Source organism: Fragaria vesca, linkage group LG4 (genome assembly GCF_000184155.1).
Source record: "Fragaria vesca subsp. vesca linkage group LG4, FraVesHawaii_1.0, whole genome shotgun sequence".
Classification (NCBI taxonomy): domain Eukaryota; kingdom Viridiplantae; phylum Streptophyta; class Magnoliopsida; order Rosales; family Rosaceae; genus Fragaria; species Fragaria vesca.
This window is the reverse complement of record NC_020494.1, coordinates 201,175-214,703: the sequence shown is the minus strand read 5'-3', so window position 1 is coordinate 214,703 and position 13,529 is coordinate 201,175. Positions and strand designations below refer to the sequence as shown.

Sequence of the window (13,529 nt, the reverse complement as noted above, 5' to 3'; positions counted from 1 at the left end):
TTTTCTAGATAATAGAGGATTCATCACTTCTTTTTCTATAAAGGTTCATCTCTCCTCTTAAGACCAAGTCTTTGTGGAATGCAATTTCTAGATTATCAATTAAAACAATATCAAGTGTCCAATCTATATAAATCTTTGTGTATTAGGTTGAAAATTCACACCTTATTTCAATCCTCTAGTTTTTTTCTTTTTTTTTTTTTGAAATCTTCAATCTTATATCAGAAAATCAAATAAATTGTTAGCAAAACCAATTGGTGCACAGAAATTACAGATACCAACAGTAGTACATAAGATTTTATGCATACAATTTCATTGGGTAGAAAACACAAAACTCAATTACATCATTTTCTTTGTCGTTACATAATCTTGATCGACCATACTAAACCTTTTTCTTTTTTCTTTTTTTTAAAAAAAAGGGAGAATTATCATCACAATCACTCTGAATCTAAATAACTAGCTCCAAACCTATACAAAAATTTTCTGAGTCAATATTTTTGCCTCTCCCTTTATTCCTTCTCAGTCGTTTGTAGACAATATATATGTCCTCTGTAGCTTCTTCGTCAATGCATCAAACTCAAGCTTTTGGCAAAGGTAGACAACTTTTTGCCCCGCATTGGAAATTTCCATGCTTACTAGTGTTAAGGAACGGTCAATTCCTAATACCATGTTTAAACTGTAAACTTCTCTAACCGCCAAATAATTAAGAAAGAAATAATTCAAAACTCTGGTAGTTCTGGTGTGCCCCCATGGCCAGCTTTGATGAAAAGGTCGTACCAAAACTCCATGCCATCACCAATGTTCGATGGGAATGGAAGTTCAGGTTGTGCTTGATCATTTGTGCCCTCCAAAAACTCTAATGGGATGTCGCCGGAATTGTCAGCTGAAAGTGCCTCTGACCAGAAACTGTCATCGAAATCGGAGAAGGTTGCATCCAACTCAATCTTTTCATCTTTTATCATGTTCTGACCGGTTGCGGCTGAGGCTTCAGTGACTGATGAAACATCTTCACTAGAACTTGGTTGTGGTGACATTGACGCATGACTTGTTGTACTCTCAAAATTCACACATTCAGGCTCTGCATATTGGCCTGTGAGATTGGAAGTGCTACATGTTGGTGATGTGGTGTTGTCTCGTTTAATTAGTCTCTTCTTCAAGTGGGTATGCCATACATTTTTTATTTCATTATCAGTTCTTCCTGGTAATCTTGCTGCGATTGCTGACCATCTGAAAATGAAAGAAATATATGTGATTAGAATTATGTGCATGATTTTGGCACTTTGTTATGTAAGCACAAAAGTATATGCTTAATTATATACATAAGTATGTATATAATATTTCAATAAGATGTACTAGAGCAGCTTGTGACTAGTAAGACACAGAAACTAAGACATATATTAGTTATATACTGCATGACTTCATCTGCATTCATAATTTTTATTGTGATTGCTTCAAAAATTTACCGAATCTTTGAGTTCTTCAATTGCTATTATTTATTACATTGAACCAGTCACCTTTGTTTGTATGCTCAAAAATCGATCTAGTTCATCTCGTTTGCAATGAAATTTTTGGGGGCAAGCTAGCTAGCTACTGATCCTTTACTTCAAAGCAATGTCTGTCTCTAGCCTTAACATTACACCCTAGTGGGCTTGACTCTATTGCTCTATGTTGCTTCCCAAATTATAAACTTGTTCATGTTGGTAACTTCATAATGTTTTTTTCAGAAGTTTAGAACAGTTTCATGCAAAACTAAATGTTAAGCATGGTATATATGCATACCTGTTACCAAGCATTTCATGCAAATTGATGATGGCATCTTCTTCTTCTCTACTGAAATTTCCTCTCTTGATATCCGGCCTCAGATAGTTTATCCACCGGAGCCTGCAGCTCTTCCCACATCTCAACAAGCCTAAAAGAAAGAACAACAAGCGAAAATCTATGAGTCGAAAGCTTAAACATCTCATCGATAACTTCGTTCGAAGCTGGGTAGAGATCACCCAGATAGATAGCTAAGGAAATTGTAATTACCAGCATGCTTAGGCAGAGCTCGCCAATTTCCATGACCGTAAGTTTGGATGTAGGAGATGAGAATCTGGTCTTCTTCAGTAGTCCATGGCCCTTTCTTCAACCCCATTTTCTCACAGCAAGGAGCTCTCACCATGTTTTCAGCTGGTTTGAAGTGAAAGAAGGAATGAAGAACTAACTATTTTACTCTCTATTCCAAAACGATGAGGTAGTGCTCAGTTTGAGTTTGAGCTCAATATTCTTTGAGGGCCTGGCTGGCTATTTATCCTAGCTCTTATGTTTGAATGGAGACCAAGATAGGGAAAGACAAATGAGTAAACGAATCTAGCTCTATTCAAAGGCAAAAGCAATTTCTAGGAAGGAGCTCTCAACTCTCAAGCTATAGGATCCCCATTATAATTATCAAAGCCAATTAAACAACTCGTTTTTTATATTTCCAGTTGCAGATTACAAGATTTGTCATATAATGACTAGTAAAAGTAAAGACGTGCGACAGACAAAAAAAATCTGGTCCAGGATCTCATATGATAATATACTTTTTGAGAAATTACAAGGTGGCTATACATGTAAGCCTGTGACGTTGGATAGTTGAAGTAGCCAAATATATTGTAGAGCCTTTGACAATAACCTTTTTGGTTCATTTGATCTGTAGCACTCCTGAAAATCTATTAAGCGCTGGTTTATACATGTTGGAATACTTGCCCTGCATAATCCATATACAGTTTTAGCTTTCAAATTGGTAAATTAGAAGCTTGTGTGCCAGACACTACTCGGAGTCACAGACTACATATGCAGCAGCGGTGTTATTAGCTAGGTACCAGTACTGTGTTCCCGTTAGGCCTTTGAGGTAACGGTACCGATTATATATTCTCATTACAATGTTGAAAATAATTTTAAGTTTAAATCTTATTTCCGTTGAATCGTTGATTAAGAAACTCCTGGAAACATATTGTTTACATTTACACCGATTAAAACATGGGCGACACTATTACCATGATCGACGATGAGTAAAATATCTCAAGAAATCTTCTTTGTGTTCTTGATGACATGCCTCTTCACGACGAGTACTCAGACGTTTTTAGGATCTTCTTAATTGAATCAAGGGGGCAATGCTATGTGACCAAATAAAGATTCTGCTTTATATATTTCATTTCTCAAATGCAATGATTAACTGGTGTGAACTGCAGCTGTATCAATTTTTTACTTATGTTATGAGTATATATATTAGGAGTTGTAATGGTTAATGACATTCTATATTTGACAATTGGGTTCATTTGAAACATATAGAACCACAAGTTGCATTCATTTATATGGGTCAATTCTCACTAATCATAGCTATGCCGAGTCTTCAAATTCACAATACAAATCAATTTCCTTGTTGGCTTTGATCTGTTTTCCCGATTTGCACTCATTAATCCACTCACCAACACATATATTAGTCATATAATGCTAACTACACACTTGTTAATCCTAGTTTTTTGTTATACAAATTAAATCAGAACAAAAATTAAAATGGTTGAGTAAGTTATTAGTGGTTGCCAAATACACGAGAATCGCAAATACCTATTCTCTTTTCTTCTTAAACAAAAAATGTTCAACAATTCTTTCTCAAAAATTTGCAAAAACTTTGATAAAGAAATTCCAACTCGGTAGCATTTTAACAAGTTTTATAAGCTTTGACAAAAAAAAAAAAGAATTAATCAAGTTTCTATTTCTTGATGATGAAAAATGAAAATAGTTGGATTGTAATGGGGATAGAGGCCAGAAGGGGATCGGATACATGGAAAAGTCAACAAGATTGACTCTCCTGTTTTTGTTATTGTTCTTCGAAGGGTCAAAGAAACACGCATGTGTGGTTACGGAATTGGCCAATAAGAACAAGATAGTGACAAATGATTGGTCGGTCATGCGACTGAGAAATTGCTACCTGTAATGATAGGAGCGCGGGGAGGAGAGGCTTCTCACGTCAAATACCCGACGACTTGGATTAGTATTAGTAGTGCCACTAGAGCCGCTCCACTTAGCAAAATAGCCAACATTTTCAGTCCAAAAAAAAGAAAATAAGACCTTTGAATGTATTATTATAACTATTATTCAGGGCTGGTCTAAGTTTGATACGTTTTACTGATTTGTTATCGTATAGTTAAAATTGTCAATCCCAGCGCATTTGAGAATGATACATACTTTAAAAAGAGTTGACGTTTTGTTATATTTATTTCATATAAAAATTGATATTGTTACATCATTGTGACATTTTGAGTTGAAATTATTAGAACCTTAAGAATGGAACAAATCTAACCCTAGAACATCGTAAAAAATGAAAAATTGTATGTATAGTAGATTCATGCATCAAAAATTTCAAATTAGCAAATATATTGCATACTAGTAGCAGATATTAAGAGTCCTCTCCATGACTTGACACAGTACATATTGAATATTACTCCATGACTTGGAATATAAGTTGGCATTGACAGAGCTACATTAAGACTAAGGCACCCCCTAAACCTTTTGAAGATGGTCAATTACGTACACCACAATTGTAGGACTAAATAGTTACGATTATATATAATTGTAATGATCTAGCCCATTTTTCATGTAATAATATGTCACGTAATAATGACTAGTTTGATATTTTAGACTATATAATCTCCTTCCTCGTTGCATCTTGTCATATTCATCACCATAATCGATTAGTACGTTATTAACTAATCATTTTACATGCATGTAAACTTTCAATATATAATCATTTACATATATATATATAAATGAAATTATACATCAACAAAAACAATAAGTTCAATTTTAATTAACACATAATTTTGACAAAAATTTAAAATTGTATATATCTTTTTTCATATTTTATATCTCGGCCCTCTAGACTTACAGTTCTCTCTCCGCCCCTGCGGGTATTCACCTTGATGGGAATCGAAATGACTGAAACCTGGTATATCATATATCGTATGGATCATTGAAATGACTACACCTGCTACACAAAGTCATACAAAGATTTTGTAGAAAACGTACGAGGCTAGTGTTTTGACTGTTTCCAAAATGAGAAATACATAATTACTCAAGAATGTGATCGATAAGCATTTTTATTACCTAGCCCGATTGATCATCAACGAAAACTTTGTGCATCGTAATTAGTTTTCTTCAAAATTCAAACTTAGATGTGGATTGTTTTCTATAGTTTTTTTTCGACAAGGTCGGATTGCATGTTTTCTATATAGAGTTGGTAATTTGAATATTGTAATTATGATTTTACGCTTACGTACATCTACATCATATATACAAAGTTTTCTAGAACTTACGACGTACGTAATGCTTTGATACTACTCTTTCACAATTGTTATCTTTTGCACAGTATACATTTGGCACCTGCATGGCAATGCATACGACTACAATTATCTAGTTAATTAGCGAACAGATTAATTTTTGTATATGAAACTAGATAATAAAAATCACGTAGATCGACTACTAGAAACTATAATAATATATATTAACCCAAATAGCTAGTTTTGGTCAACGTGAAAGCTAGCACGCACAAGATCAAATTAACCCAAAGAAAGAACAGGTGGAGAAAATTCTCAGAGTTTAATTATTGCTTTATTAGTTGGGATCGAGATGCATGACAGCTTATGTTCTGGGGAGTTGAAGAAGATCGCTAGCTGCACGCGTTAAGTGTCACAATATATGAACTGGAATGGAAGCTGCTGCTGCATGATGATGCTGTAATATTTGCAACAGTCTCAATCGCTTGCATTCTCCGTTGAAAATTTTGGGCTCATCTTCATGAATAAATACAAGAATGAATGAAGAAACTTCAAACTCGTACATCCGGCCAATATCGATCTCTCTCACAGGCCTTTGAAGGCCGCCGGTATAATTACAATGCGATGTACGTCATTCTAGAATACGCGTAAAGGTGCACATTTTCACTCCCAAAATTGGCAATATTCTCGATCTAGCTACACACTGATCCAGTTGGATGATTAGTTTGGCCTCCATGCACGTACGTACGTTGGCAATGAATTACTAAGAACACACACCAACTCTGCGAGATATATAGCATGGCGTGGTGGTGTGCCTTCAAATCGGTTAAGCGATACCTACATTAATTCGAGAAAGGGTGAAAAAAACAAGGTGATCATAGGTATCGACCGCAACTGATGATCATGTTAATAAAAAATTGAGAGAACTAAGGACACGTTTACTAACCTAGAATGAAAATTATCATAAAAATCGGTATTAATAAGAATCGGTCGGTATGAGAATATTTCATTTTATTCCACTGTTTATTTACCACATGAATGAAATTAATTACGATTACGATTAGTTTGATTACTAAAATACTCATACAAAAAGAAGCTAGAATGTTTGTAATTTTTTAGAGTTGGGTAATGTGAAAATATTATAATTATGTGAGGATCGATATGATTTTGATACCCCATCTCCCTCTTTGAGTATCAGATTAGGGGGGTTCATAAGGAATCGATTTCTAATAAGCAGGTGAGACCTACAACCATTCTAATACCTCTCGGAATCAATTCCGCCATTCACAATTTCATTCCATGTTAATAAACATGCCATAATAGATCAGAACAAAACTTACAAATAAAATTAGAAATAGGTAAGTGGGCAAGAGTGCAAGACGGCAAGAGACTTCATACTATTTCATTTCAGTATTTCATTCATTGATTTCTAGTATTAAACCAAACTATATATGCTAATATTAGATTTTTCAATGTACGTAGCGATAAAATACATTTACAGATAGTAATTATACACTCGAGTATGCATTATTGATCAAGCAAAATGTATCGGAGGAATGCTTACACAGTTACACAACATTTGAGTTTACCATTTCAAAAGCAAATAGAGAGAAAAAGAAGAGTTAAAAGAGGATTCAAAGCTTAATTAAGAAACTTACAATAATTTTGATTAGTAGCTAGAAATAAAGAGGGTTAGAAAAGAAAAGTGGGGCAAGTATGTTGAAAAAGCTAGCAGCAAAGTATGATCATGATCATGCATGGTATCTCTTCACACAAAAAAAAAAACAAAAACAAAAAAACAAAGAAAAAAATGTATGATCATGGTACATTGAATATGAGAGCAATATAACATATTGTTGACTTGACTCTGGGTAATAGACTAATAGTTGATATACTGTGTAAGAGATTTATCCATCAAATTACTATATTAATGAACTGTTTACTAGACTAACTAGTCCATAATTGATTTTATGAAGATTTAAAAAGAAATTGATCCTTGACTAATCGATCCATATCCAAGTACAACTTTAGTCGACTTCCCGCGCAACTGTTTAGTCCTCCCACTTTCTTAATTTGATTTGTTATTGATGCTGATGGCTCGCCTGAATCTCTTAACAGTTACTTAGTGCATTGGTCATTCACTTGATGGCTCTGAAATTTTCTTCTGTAAATATCTGACCCTTTTGAGCAACTTTCATCGCTATTTACTTATACTTTTTACATTGTAAATATGCATTATTGATCAGTCAACATATGGCTGACGCCTGCTGATGGCTTCTTCATCTTTTTTCCAGCAACCTAATGATAATTAATTATATGTCATCGATCGAGGACCTTTCTACTTTTGTTCATAGTTTATTTTTCTTTCATGACTGGAGCTCTTGACTGAAACGAATTGATCGAACTTGGTTCACTGCCTCTTTATTTTCTAGCTAATTGAGCAAGTAATTCTTCTTTAGCACAATTTTATTTATAGAACGACGTACGTGCATCAGTGCATGCATGTGTGTATACGTACTATGTGAAAATAAGGCTTAATTTGATCGTTAATTTCTGTCTTTGGGTTTAGCTAGTTTTGCATTCGCTAAGCTGCATGCGATGTAGGGTTTAAAAACTAAAGGTACATGCATATCAGACCCTAAGCATCAATTAGCTAGCTGCACTCTGGAAATGATGATAGTTATGCATGATATGTATAATTAAATAACACAAGAAACTTTGATCTATAAAAGCTTCTAATCCGATTCTTTGAGCAGAAAGAGCAGCTGGCGACGGCGGTCTTAGGCCGATTCTAGGTCGTGGATTGCCGCCCGGATCAGCCGGAAGAGAGGAGAGATGTGAGAGAAGACGGCCGGAATAAATGAGAAGACCCGAGAAGAAATATTCAGGTCACCTAGGCCCAGTAGGTTCAACCGCCTAGCGGCCCAAAGGCTCCGCCTAGCCCGCTTGGGCCCAGTCCACCTTTAATCTAGTTCTTTTTTTAGAATAACCTTTAACCCTAGTTGTGTGAGTACCGGAGCCCTGCTGAAATGGCGCCAAGCTCTTCCATAACGCTGGTCACGAGTTTGCTCAGTTCGCGTCGGGTTGCTTCTGGGGATCCGAGCTCAGGTGTCAGCGAGTTGTCGGCGTTTTCAGGACCGACGTCGGATACTCCCAGGGGGCACGCCCACAACCCGAATTACGAGCTGGTCTTCACCGGAACCACCAAGGACCAACCATTAATAATTCGATCTGAGGTGGTTTGGGTCTGCTTCGACCCGCAAGTCTGCTCATTCTCGGACCTAATTGCCGTCTTTTGGTCTTGTCACGATCCAACCACCCTTAATCCGTCAATCGCCCCCCAGTTTGTTCTGTTAATTTTTAGGGTTGTGTGCTTCTTTGGAGGTGAAGATTTAAGCACTGTTAATAGTTTAAGAACAAATGTGTAATTGATGGAATGAATCATGCATGTGTTAGGTCGAGAAGTGGGAACTCAATATCGATCTGGGATATACTACAATGAAGAGCGCGCCCGTCTTGCTGAGGAATCGTAAGAATATGCAAATGATGCAATATGTAAGTGGATTGAATTCGGTTGGGGTTCTAACCCACCCGTTTAAAACAGTCCAACACGGTTATTAAATTTCTTTGATCTATGTTATTTTTATTATATGAGTCTAGTTTAAGGGACATCATTTTGTACATAGCACTTTAGTACATCATTACCAAAAACTAACTGAAAACAAGCATATAGTAGGATCAATGAACTAAGCGCTTGGGTAAGAAACAGGCATGTAAACAAAGTGAAAATTTCACTATCATGTTACTTTCATTTCTATCATGGGAACTGCACCGTAAAGCGATTTACCAAAATATCCGGATTAATGGTTCAGGCCGTTTATATGACCAAAAAACAAAAGCCCAACCTTTTATACACTTAAACCCTTCGACCCTTGGGCCGGTCCTTAACCTAAAAACCCAAACTCACCACTCGCCTGACTACATAAAAAGAGAGAAAACCCTAACACATTTTCCCCTCATCCCTCACTCTCTCTTCTTCTCAGCGCCGCCTGCCTACTCTCTCTCTCTGCAGAGCAGCAATGGCGTTCATCAAGGCCTCCAAGCCCCGCGCCTACTTCAAGCGCTTCCAGGTCAAATACAAGCGCCGCCGTGAGGGCAAGACCGACTACCGCGCCCGCATCCGTCTCATCAACCAGGACAAGAACAAGTACAACACCCCCAAGTACCGCTTCGTCGTCCGCTTCACCAACAAGGACATCGTCGCTCAGATCATCTCCTCCACCATCTCCGGCGACCTCGTCCTCGCCTCCGCCTACTCCCACGAGCTCCCCCGCTACGGCCTCCACGTCGGCCTCACCAACTACGCCGCCTCCTACTGCACCGGCCTCCTCCTCGCCCGCCGCACTCTGAAGAAGCTCGAGATGGACGAGGAGTACGAGGGAAACCTCGAGGCCACCGGCGAGGACTTCTCCGTCGAGCCCGGCGAGAGCCGCAGGCCCTTCCGTGCTCTTCTTGATGTCGGACTTGTCCGCACCACTACCGGAAACCGCGTCTTCGGCGCGCTGAAGGGAGCTCTGGACGGCGGGATCGACGTGCCGCACAGTGAGAAGAGGTTCGCTGGATTCTCCAAGGACTCGAAGAGCTTGGATGCCGAGACGCACAGGAAGTACATCTATGGAGGACACGTCGCGGCTTACATGGGGACTTTGATTGAGGATGAGCCGGAGAAGTACCAGACTCACTTCAGCGAGTACATCAAGAAGGGGATTGAGGCTGAGGGGATTGAGGAGCTGTACAAGAAGGTGCATGCTGCGATTCGGGCGGATCCTCTGGAGAAGAAGACTGCCAAGCCGGAGCCCAAGCAGCACAAGAGGTTCAACTTGAAGAAGCTGACTTATGAGGAGAGGAAGAACAAGTTGATCGAGAGGTTGAATGCCTTCAACTCGGCTGCTCAAGGGGATGAGGACTCTGATGACGAGTGAGGATCGGCGTCCGATGGGATGTGAGATCTTTTTGCTTATTGTTATTTTGTTAGACAGCAGCTGCTTTTTATGTTATGACTCTAAGATGGATTATGTCTTTTATATTTTCAAGTATTTGGTATTTATGTTGTTTGAGATACTCGCTAGAAATGCAATTCAAGTTTTTGCTAGTGTTGTTATTCAGGGTCCGTTTAATTGACAGGTTAAATTTTGTCAAGTCAAGTAGTTGACACTTGGTTCCAACACTTGCTAGTGTTGTTGCCCAAGTCCTGGTTTATTTGATGGTTGCATTCTGCCGAGTCAAGTAGTTAACACTTGGTTTGTGCTTGATTGGGGTCTGATGGAATGTAAACATGCTTGGTTTTGTTTGTTTCCTTTGGACTGCCCTTTAATATTGTAGTGCAAGATGTGATCTATTGTATAATGTGCCTATGCTGTTTGGAGTAACTTGCACAGAAATGTGATTGAAAGTTGTGTCATTTTGCCTATGTAGCTCAATTTTCCATTGCCCTTTTTGATAGGAAGTGTTGATAATGCTGATGAGGCAATCATATTTACAATTGAATGCGTTTGAATTGGCTTATCAAGTTGATGATTGTGATGATTTGTGACAGATGTTGGAATTGATGCATTGTAGGTTTTTCTCTCTTGCATAGATTTGTGTTCAATGCTTTTGTTCTCTTAGAATGAACTGAAGTTTCTTGAAGTGTTGTATTCAAAACGTTTGCTTAACTATCCTCCCCTCCCAAACCCTTAGTTCATTTGGTGCTAAAGGGTCCTAAAGGTTGATTGATATCTTCATAGTTCATTTGGAGAATATGGTGTCTTGATATGCAATTCAAGATTTGGAGTGGTCTGTTTGTTAAGCTGTGTGTTCTTTGGCTGAATATCTCTAGTACCATAGTCTTGCATACAGGAGGACTTTTCTCTAAAGGGAGAGATGATGATTATGAGAAAATTTTTGCTCAAGTAGAACTCTATTGCCTGCATGTGATTGGTATTTCTGAAATTGATCAGAGATTTCCTAGATGTATCAACTGAAGTTTGAGGCAACCCTTTTTTTCTACCATCTCTCTTTGAGGAACTGAATATAATCAACTATTTGCTTCAGAGGCTTATAAAGCTCAAGTTTCGGCTGCTCGTATACAGTGCTTTAGTGATTCATGATTCATGATCCATGTTAGATGTTACTATACATTTGCGCGAAACAGCAATCTGATGTGCAGGCACATTCAATTTCCCTGCCTGATCTAGGCATCTAAAGCTTTTTAAACTCAAAATACAGAACCATGCTTTACAATTTGCCTGGTTTAGACTAATTGAGGTTAGCTCATTCGCAATATAGTCAAGTTATCAAGTTATCAATCCCGCAAATGAAACAAATGGGATCCAATTGAATAGAATCCAATCTATCTATAGCTCATAATCTGGGATCGTATTAATCTCATATTCTAGTTGCCTCCGTTTGGGATTGCACTGGTATGTAAGTATAAATGAGACGTGTTTCTCAAAGTCTCTTTTAAATTTTGAAAGAACAATTCCAAACCAAGACACTAATCTTATAAAGGGAAGTGGTGTACGTATTCTTTTCTCATCTGATAATCGTCTGCAGCAATTTGTTAATTTGGAGGTTCTTCACAATCTCGTCAGTCTTCACTCCATCACCGGTTCAACACCAGTTTTCCCTGCTTCAAGGGTCTAAACCCTATTGAATGTAAAATACAAAATCGAGCTCCCTAAAGACGTATAGTTACATCACCTACGTATTACAAAAGTCCCTCATGCCCGTTATGTTTTTTTAATTTAGTACTTCTCTAAAATTCTAATATCTTGTAGGAGGTAAATATTTTATTTTTAATTATATTTCCGATATTTCTCTGATATCATCAAATTTCTATCAAATTTGAAAATATTTTTGGTAATTTAAAAAAAATCGTAAGCTTTAAGAGCATAAAAATAAATCACTTTCAAAGATACCCGGATAAGTAGCCTCTCGGGATACCCCTTCGAGGGATATCTATACGAGAGTGAAGACTTTGAGGGAGATCCAAGTTAAGACTTAACAGTAATCCTCTCGAGTAATATGTGAGTGACAGTGAAGAGCAATCCCCTTGATGGATAAGCCGGATGATGAGTGAGAGCGTCGAGGGACATAGGGTAATCCTCTCGAAGAATATCTTAGTGACAAAGTGAGGAGTCTCTCAAGGGATATCTGCCTCGCCATTAGATAAGCAATGAATAATGTGATAAATAAAAACTATAATATCGTTCTACAGTTCTACTTCATGTTACTAGTGAGCCACTTCATGATGACGTTGATTTACTTCAATATTGGACTAGGCCGACGCACAACGATGATTGACAACCCTCATGCTCAAGTGCTGCAATTAACAATGGAATCAATATGCATAATCATCTAAAAAGTTGTTAGAAACCCAAAAGATATTTCAGATGGTGATGATGCAGATGATGAAAGTGGGAAAGATGATTTGAATATGGACAATCTTCTGTGTATGATGGATTGAACAATATTACATGTGAAATTTATTTTGATCATGTCATACTGCATGAATACCACCACTGATCTAGAACAACCGGTCGTGTGTGTCTATATATATATATATATAGCCGTTCGAGAGCGGACGTCCGCAACTTTGTTAAAGTGGACCGATTGGCAGCTGTTCTTGCTGGTTCCAAATAAGAGCTCAATCTTGAGCTTCTTCTTATCGGCAGACTCGACGGTGATGAGTTTCGAAGCCGGGATTGAGCTTCTTTAAGTTTCTGCAGTTTTTCCGGCACCGGACCTTCTTCGATCACCTTGGCATTCAACTTGATAGAGTCCAGGATGCCAATGGCATATGAGGATAGAAGAAGAGCTGCCAATCGGTGCCGTCGGAGTTGATTTGAGCCGATGTCCGCACTTTAACATATTTGCAGACGTCCGCTCTCAAACGGGCCTGTACACACACACACAGAGACGTTCAGAGGCGGACGTCCACACAACCCTTAAAGTACGGACATCTCTCCATTCTCCACCGGATGGCTCCGATGACGGCGCGCCTTCACCCGAGAGGACACCAGAGGCATCCCCGATCACTTTCTCTTGCCGCGCGAGTCCGCTAAATACCAGTTTACAGCCGAGATTGATCTTGTCTGAAGTTTTGAGTGGAAGTTGCTGCCTAGAACTTCAATCGATCTCGTTGGCAAGAGAAAGTGATCGAGGATGTCTCTGGTGTCCGCTCGGGTGGAGGTG

The 13,529-nt window shown here is 38.2% G+C and overlaps 2 protein-coding genes and 1 pseudogene across 3 annotated transcripts; 2 read left to right on the top strand and 1 right to left on the bottom strand.

Moving 5' to 3' along the window:
• Nucleotides 1–398: 398 nt before the first annotated feature.
• On the bottom strand, nucleotides 399–2,253 carry LOC101300810 (myb-related protein Myb4-like). Its single transcript, XM_004296321.1, has 3 exons — nucleotides 2,026–2,253; nucleotides 1,777–1,906; nucleotides 399–1,224 (listed from the first exon to the last, which is right to left on the bottom strand). The coding sequence occupies exons 1-3, from the start codon at nucleotides 2,156–2,158 to the stop codon at nucleotides 717–719; spliced, it is 771 nt and encodes a 256-aa protein (XP_004296369.1). The 5' UTR covers nucleotides 2,159–2,253; the 3' UTR covers nucleotides 399–716.
• A 5,901-nt stretch (nucleotides 2,254–8,154) lies between these two features.
• On the top strand, nucleotides 8,155–8,827 carry LOC101293192 (annotated as a pseudogene).
• Nucleotides 8,828–9,318: 491 nt separating this feature from the next.
• Nucleotides 9,319–10,700, top strand: LOC101300331 (60S ribosomal protein L5-like). 2 transcript variants are annotated; one of them, XM_004296320.1, is made up of 2 exons: nucleotides 9,319–9,964; nucleotides 10,028–10,700. In XM_004296320.1, the coding sequence occupies exons 1-2, from the start codon at nucleotides 9,374–9,376 to the stop codon at nucleotides 10,274–10,276; spliced, it is 840 nt and encodes a 279-aa protein (XP_004296368.1). In that variant the 5' UTR covers nucleotides 9,319–9,373; the 3' UTR covers nucleotides 10,277–10,700. The 2 variants fall into 2 exon arrangements, with proteins under 2 accessions (XP_004296368.1, XP_004296367.1); XM_004296319.1 differs by having other exon boundaries at nucleotides 9,319–10,700.
• The last annotated feature ends 2,829 nt before the right edge of the window (nucleotides 10,701–13,529 follow it).

Bases quoted from the DNA above. Each gene is read 5' to 3' on its own strand.
- LOC101300810 (XM_004296321.1), bottom strand. From the start codon at position 2,158: ATGGTGAGAGCTCCTTGCTGTGAGAAAATGGGGTTGAAGAAAGGGCCA. The intron at 1,907-2,025 runs GTAATTACAATT...TCTTTCTTTTAG, and splicing joins AGCTCTGCCTAAGCATGCTG to GCTTGTTGAGATGTGGGAAG. The intron at 1,225-1,776 runs GTATGCATATAT...TTTCATTTTCAG, and splicing joins CATGAAATGCTTGGTAACAG to ATGGTCAGCAATCGCAGCAA.
- LOC101300331 (XM_004296319.1), top strand. From the start codon at position 9,374: ATGGCGTTCATCAAGGCCTCCAAGCCCCGCGCCTACTTCAAGCGCTTC.